Consider the following 7,791-nt stretch of genomic DNA (forward strand, 5'->3'; position numbering starts at 1 on the left):
CTAGCCCTAATTGGCAACTGCCTTGTCACAAGTAACACTCTCCAAAAATATAATTTAACAGTCCAATATATAATTATCTGTAGCAACGACCTATACATACTATACAGTATATATTAACAACCCTGAGAGTCCTTCTGGTTCCTCCTCCCCCCCCCCCCCCCCCCCCCCCCCGATCCTGGGCTGCTGCTGCTGCCTTCTTTTTCCCATTCCGTCTATCTTTCTGCGAGGTATTCGACGACCGGTTGCCACCGCCTGGTGAACCCTTGAGCCGACCCCCTTAGGACGAACTTAATCCGCTCTAGCTTTATAAACCCCGCCATGTCATTTATCCAGGTCTCCACCCCCGGGGGCTTGGCTTCTTTCCACATTAGCAATATCCTGCGCCGGGCTACTAGGGACGCAAAGGCCAAAACATCGGCCTCTCTCGCCTCCTGTACTCCCGGCTCTTGTGCAACCCCAAATATAGCCAACCCCCAGCTTGGTTCGACCCGGACTCCTACTACTTTTGAAAGCACCTTTGTCACCCCCATCCAAAACCTCTGTAGTGCCGGGCATGACCAAAACATATGGGTATGATTCGCTGGGCTTCTCGAGCATCTCGCACACCTATCCTCCACCCCAAAAAATTTACTGAGCCGTGCTCCAGTCATATGTGCCCTGTGTAATACCTTAAACTGAATCAGGCTTAGCCTGGCACACGAGGACGACGAGTTTACCCTGCTTAGGGCATCTGCCCACAGCCCCTCCTCTATCTCCTCCCCCAGCTCTTCTTCCCATTTCCCTTTTAGTTCATCTACCATAGTCTCCCCTTCGTCCCTCATTTCCCTATATATATCTGACACCTTACCATCCCCCACCCATGTCTTTGAGATCACTCTGTCCTGCACCTCTTGTGTCGGGAGCTGCGGGAATTCCCTCACCTGTTGCCTCGCAAAAGCCCTCAGTTGCATATACCTGAATGCATTCCCTTGGGGCAACCCATATTTCTCGGTCAGCGCTCCCAGACTCGCGAACTTCCCATCCACAAACAGATCTTTCAGTTGCGTTATTCCTGCTCTTTGCCACATTCCATATTCCCCATCCATTCCCCCCGGGGCAAACCTATGGTTGTTTCTTATCGGGGACCCCCCCAAGGCTCCAGTCTTTCCCCTATGCCGTCTCCACTGTCCCCAAATCTTCAGTGTAGCCACCACCACCGGGCTTGTGGTGTAGTTCCTCGGTGAGAACAGCAATGGGGCTGTCACCATAGCCTGTAGGCTAGTCCCCCTACAGGACGCCCTCTCTAATCTCTTCCACGCCGCTCCCTCCTCCTCTCCCATCCACTTACTCACCATTGAAATATTAGCGGCCCAATAATACTCACTTAGGCTCGGTAGTGCCAGCCCCCCCCCTATCCCTGCTACGCTGTAAGAATCCCTTCCTCACTCTCGGGGTCTTCCCGGCCCACACAAAACCCATGATGCTCTTTTCAATCCTTTTAAAAAAAGCCTTCGTGATCACCACCAGGAGGCACTGAAACACAAAGAGGAATCTCGGGAGGACCACCATCTTAACCACCTGCACCCTCCCTGCCATTGACAGGGATACCATATCCCATCTCTTGAAATCCTCCTCCATCTGTTCCACCAACCGCGTTAAATTTAACCTGTGCAATGTGCCCCAATTCTTAGCTATCTGGATCCCCAGGTAACGAAAGTCCCTTGTTACCTTCCTCAGCGGTAGGTCCTCTATTTCTCTACTCTGCTCCCCTGGATGCACCACAAACAACTCACTTTTCCCCATGTTCAATTTATACCCTGAAAAATCCCCAAACTCCCCAAGTATCCGCATTATTTCTGGCATCCCCTCCGCCGGGTCCGCCACGTATAGTAGCAAATCATCCGCATACAAAGATACCCGGTGCTCTTCTCCTCCCCTAAGTACTCCCCTCCACTTCTTGGAACCCCTCAACGCTATCGCCAGGGGCTCAATCGCCAGTGCAAACAATAATGGGGACAGAGGGCATCCCTGCCTTGTCCCTCTATGGAGCCGAAAATATGCAGATCCCCGTCCATTCATGACCACGCTCGCCACTGGGGCCCTATACAACAGCTGCACCCATCTAACATACCCCTCTCCAAAACCAAATCTCCTCAACACCTCCCACAAATAATCCCACTCCACTCTATCAAATGCTTTCTCGGCATCCATCGCCACTACTATCTCCGTTTCTCCCTCTGGTGGGGCCATCATCATTACCCCTAACAACCTCCGTATATTCGTGTTCAGCTGTCTCCCCTTCACAAACCCAGTTTGGTCCTCGTGGACCACCCCCGGGACACATTCCTCTATTCTCATTGCCATTACCTTGGCCAGGACCTTGGCATCTACATTTAGGAGGGAAATAGGTCTATAGGACCCGCATTGTAGCGGGTCCTTTTCCTTCTTTAAGAGAAGCGATATCGTTGCTTCAGACATAGTCGGGGGCAGTTGTCCCCTTTCCTTTGCCTCATTAAAGGTCCTCGTCAGTACCGGGGCGAGCAAGTCCACATATTTTCTGTAGAATTCGACTGGGAATCCATCCGGTCCCGGGGCCTTTCCCGCCTGCATGCTCCTAATTCCTTTCACCACTTCTTCTACCTCGATCTGTGCTCCCAGTCCCACCCTTTCCTGCTCTTCCACCTTGGGAAATTCCAGCCGATCCAAGAAGCCCATCATTCTCTCCCTCCCATCTGGGGGTTGAGCTTCATATAATTTTTTATAAAATGTCTTGAACACTCCATTCACTCTCTCCGCTCCCCGCTCCATCTCTCCTTCCTCATCCCTCACTCCCCCTATTTCCCTCGCTGCTCCCCTTTTCCTCAATTGGTGTGCCAGCAACCTGCTCGCCTTCTCCCCATATGCGTACTGTACACCCTGTGCCTTCCTCCATTGTGCCTCTGCAGTGCCTGTAGTCAGCAAGTCAAATTCTACATGTAGCCTTTGCCTTTCCCTGTACAGTCCCTCCTCCGGTGCTTCCGCATATTGTCTGTCCACCCTCAAAAGTTCTTGCAGCAACCGCTCCCGTTCCTTACTCTCCTGCTTCCCTTTATGTGCCCTTATTGATATCAGCTCCCCTCTAACCACCGCCTTCAACGCCTCCCAGACCACTCCCACCTGGACCTCCCCATTATCATTGAGTTCCAAGTACTTTTCAATGCACCCCCTCACCCTTAGACACACCCCCTCATCTGCCATTAGTCCCATGTCCATTCTCCAGGGTGGGCGCCCTCCTGTTTCCTCCCCTATCTCCAAGTCCACCCAGTGTGGAGCGTGATCCGAAATGGCTATAGCCGTATACTCCGTTCCCCTCACCTTCGGGATCAATGCCCTACCCAGCACAAAAAAGTCTATTCGCGAGTAGACTTTATGGACATAGGAGAAAAACGAGAACTCCTTACTCCTAGGTCTGCTAAATCTCCACGGGTCTACACCTCCCATCTGCTCCATAAAATCTTTAAGCACCTTGGCTGCTGCCGGCCTCCTTCCAGTCCTGGACTTCGACCTATCCAGCCCTGGTTCCAACACCGTATTAAAATCTCCCCCCATTATCAGCTTTCCCATCTCTAGGTCCGGAATGCGTCCTAGCATCCGCCTCATAAAATTGGCATCATCCCAGTTCGGGGCATATACGTTTACCAAAACCACCGTCTCCCCCTGTAGTTTGCCACTCACCATCACGTATCTGCCCCCGTTATCGCCACTATAGTCTTTGCCTCGAACATTACCCGCTTCCCCACTAATATAGCCACCCCCCTGTTTTTCGCATCTAGCCCCGAATGGAACACCTGCCCCACCCATCCTTTGCGTAGCCTAACCTGGTCTATCAGTTTCAGGTGCGTTTCCTGTAACATAACCACATCTGCCTTAAGTTTCTTAAGGTGTGCGAGTACCCGTGCCCTCTTTATCGGCCCGTTCAGCCCTCTCACGTTCCACGTGATCAGCCGAGTTGGGGGGCTTCCTACCGCCCCCCCCCCCCCCTTGTCGATTAGCCATCACCTTTTTCCAGCTCCTCACCCAGTTCCCACGCAGCTGTATCTCCCCCAGGCGGTGCCCCCCCGCCCATCCTCTCCCATACCAGCTCCCCCCTCTCCCCAGCAGCAGCAACCCAGTAATTCCCCCCTCCCACCCCCCCCCGCTAGATCCCCCGCTAGCGTAATTACTCCCCCCATGTTGCTCCCAGAAGTCAGCAAACTCTGGCTGACCTCGGCTTCCCCCCGTGACCTCGGCTCGCACCGTGCGACGCCCCCTCCTTCCTGCTTCTCTATTCCCGCCATGATTATCATAGCGCGGGAACCAAGCCCGCGCTTCTCCCTTGGCCCCGCCCCCAATGGCCAACGCCCCATCTCCTCCACCTCCCCTCCTCCCCCCATCACCACCTGTGGGAGAGAGAAAAGTTACCACATCGCAGGATTAGTACATAAAACCCCTCTTTGCCCCCCACATTCGCCCCACCACTTTGTTCGAACGTTCTTTTTAATAACCCGCTCATTCCAGTTTTTCTTCCACAATAAAAGTCCACGCTTCATCCGCCGTCTCAAAGTAGTGGTGCCTCCCTCGATATGTGACCCACAGTCTTGCCAGTTGCAGCATTCCAAATTTTATCTTCTTTTTATGAAGCACCGCCTTGGCCTGATTAAAGCTCGCCCTCCTTCTCGCCACCTCCGCACTCCAGTCTTGATAAACGCGGATCACCGCGTTCTCCCATTTACTGCTCCGAGTTTTCTTCGCCCATCTAAGGACCATTTCTCTATCCTTAAAACGGAGGAATCTCACCACTATGGCTCTGGGAATTGCTCCTGCTCTCGGTCCTCGCGCCATCACTCGGTATGCTCCCTCCACCTCCAACGGACCCGCCGGGGCCTCCGCTCCCATTAACGAGTGCAGCATCGTGCTCACATATGCCCCGACGTCCGCTCCCTCCACACCTTCAGGAAGACCAAGAATCCTCAGGTTGTTCCTCCTTGCGTTGTTTTCCAGTGCCTCCAACCTTTCCACACATCGTTTCTGATGTGCCTCCTGCGTCTCCGTCTTCACCACCAGGCCCTGTATATCGTCCTCATTCTCGGCTGCCTTTGCCTTCACGACCCGAAGCTCCCGCTCCTGGGTCTTTTGTTCCTCCTTTAGCCCTTCGATCGCCTGTAGTATCGGGGTCAACAGCTCTTTCTTCATTTCCTTTTTTATCTCTTCCACACAGCATGTCAAGAACTCTTGTTGTTCAGGGCCCCATGTTAAACTGCCACCTTCCGACGCCATCTTGGTTTTTGCTTGCCTTCCTTGCCGCTGTTCTAAAGGATCCACTGCAATCTGGCCACTCTCTCCTTTTTCCATCCGTATCCAGGGGGGATTCCCTTCTGGTTTACCGCACAGTGTTTTTAGCCGTCAAAATTGCCGTTGGGGCTCCTATCAAGAGCCCAAAAGTCCGTTTCACAGGGAGCTGCCGAAACATGCGACTCAGCTGGTCATCGCCGCACCCGGAAGTCCTTAAATTTTTTTAATCAACAGCATGATTTCATAGGTTTGGTAACTTGGCCTGTTGGTGTTGAGTAACTTCCAAATCCATCTACTTTAATGGAGGTTGGAATAGGGAGGGGGGGGTTAGTATGAGAGGAAAAATAACAGCTCCCATTATCCTGTTTTTCTCAGCTCATAGAATCATAGGATTTACAGTGCAGGAGGCCAATCAGCCTATCGAGTCTGCAAGAAAGAGAATCCTACTTAAGCCCACGCCTCCACCGTATCTGCACAACCCAGTAATCCCACCAAACCTTTTTCTTTTGGCCACTAAGGGCAATTTATCATGGCCAATCCACCTAATCTGCACATCTTTGGACTGCGGGAGGAAACCCACGCAGACACGAGGAGAACGTGCAGACTCCGCACAGGCAGTGACCCAATCCGGGAATCGAACCTGAGACCCTGGCACTGTGAAGCAACAGTGCTAACCACTGTGCTACCGTGCCACTCAGGAGGCTCTTTAGGGGCTTTTTTTCAAGCGAGGGAGAGCGATTTCTGTAGAATTCAATAAATTTATTGGGATTTTCTGAAGTTATTGCACAGGAATCTCTTACACTCGTGCGGATTAAAATGCTTCTTCTTTATTACATTTTCAGGAAGTGATTTGCAGCTAAGTGACTCTGGAAGTGACACCGACAACTAAAGAAGCCTCCAATATGACTGCAGAGACGGAGCTTGGCTATACTACAAACTTTTTTTAAAAACGGAAACTATGCCAAGAGAAAGGAATAGGAATACAGTGGCCAATATGTAGCGGTGCTTTGTGTGTGTGTGTGTGTGTGTGTGGGTGTGCGCGCATGTTTGTACATTCTGATAAATATAATTTAATAAACTTTTTGTAGCAAGAAAACGGCTACTGCAAGAACTTGGAAGTAATGAGTGTAAATGGTGAGTGAATGGGTCTTGTCAGGTGAAATGAATTGAACTGTTCAATGCCTTAATGTCTTGAGCAATACTTGATGTCTTCATTAAATCAATTGAGTGCTCTTCCTGCAGAGGATCAAGAAAGGGAGGAACTTACATCACAATTAGATTTTGCTGTAATCAGGCCATGAGGTTTCAAACATTTTGTTCTTTGTTCTATTTCAGAGGAATTCTGATATATACATACACACACGTGCGTATAAATATCTGCTTTATAAATACGTACTCGGAGGTTTCTTTTATTGGAAAGCACTTTTTTTTAAAATAGAGATTTCCTTTGGCTGTTTGCACTGTGACCAGTTTAGTAAAGAAGAAAATAACCATGGCAATTTGATTACAATTGCACTTTTGGTCCCGCCTTGATCTGAGCGATGCTGCCAGTAAAGTTATATTTTTTTCTCTCTCTTTGCGATGTGTGTTTGTACCAGGTGTGATGAGACTTATATTAAAAATGTATTTAGTAAAATATTTAATAAAGAGGTCAGCATTACTTTTGCCCTAATGTTTCATGCACATTTTCCTGGCTATCAAAAGTGCGGCTTTGAAAATGGGCTCACCCTACCGTGGACTTTTCCTGCCATTGAATCTAAGGCTGCTGGGGAGAGGATGGCAAGGGGGGAGAAGAGAGAGAAGAAATATGCCCACATTTCTGGTCTTCTACTCTCAGTGCAATCATTAAATGAGCCTCCTTGACTACCCACTATTCTGTGAAACGGCAAGACACTGCCTCAGCTCGCAGCTCTGCATGCCATCTCTGGTTTAGCCAATGTTGATGTAATCCCTGCAGTGTTGATGCTCATCTTGTGATTGACAGAAAGGAAAGCCTCCTTGTGTTTCGATGAAAGGTCATCATCCAAAGCCAAACAGTTGTTGGCATATGCCTGCTAGATTAGATGGTTTTCTGTTACCGGGATGGTTTACATTGATGGGATGGAGTGTCATTTGATGGCGTTTTCATGTAAATGACCACAATAGATCCAACATCACTGGAGACCAAGGCCTAGAATTTTGCTGCAGAGTTGGGAGAATTCCCAGCTCTGCAAACCTAACACAGGAGAAAATGCTCCAGGTGGTCAGATTTGTGTTCTGGGGCAAAGTAATATCAATGCCTTGGCTACCCGCGTTGCATTGTAAAATCTACTGTATTCCAGCAATCGCATCATTGGCAGACTCCGATTTTCATGGACCAATCAGCTGATATGATTAGAGGTGGTTTTACTAGTGCTAATTTAGGGAGTCAATGCACAGGGTTGAAATTTGAAACTCAAAACTAGAAAGAGTGCAGAAGAGATTGACAAGGATGCTACCAGGACTTGATGGTTTGAGTATAAG

General features: G+C 49.9%; 1 protein-coding gene across 1 annotated transcript in view; it reads left to right on the forward strand.

Annotated features, from left to right (window-relative positions):
• Nucleotides 1–6,949, forward strand: part of eaf2 (ELL associated factor 2) — a 37,297-nt gene extending 30,348 nt beyond the window's left edge. Inside the window, exon 6 of the mRNA XM_072469678.1 lies at nucleotides 6,132–6,949. Within this exon, the coding sequence (XP_072325779.1) occupies nucleotides 6,132–6,178 (47 nt within the window). The 3' untranslated portion in view covers nucleotides 6,179–6,949. The remainder of the gene's footprint in view (nucleotides 1–6,131) is intronic.
• Nucleotides 6,950–7,791: the final 842 nt, after the last annotated feature.

The sequence above is a fragment of the Scyliorhinus torazame genome, chromosome 2, assembly GCF_047496885.1.
Source record: "Scyliorhinus torazame isolate Kashiwa2021f chromosome 2, sScyTor2.1, whole genome shotgun sequence".
In the NCBI taxonomy this organism is placed as follows: Eukaryota; Metazoa; Chordata; class Chondrichthyes; order Carcharhiniformes; family Scyliorhinidae; genus Scyliorhinus; species Scyliorhinus torazame.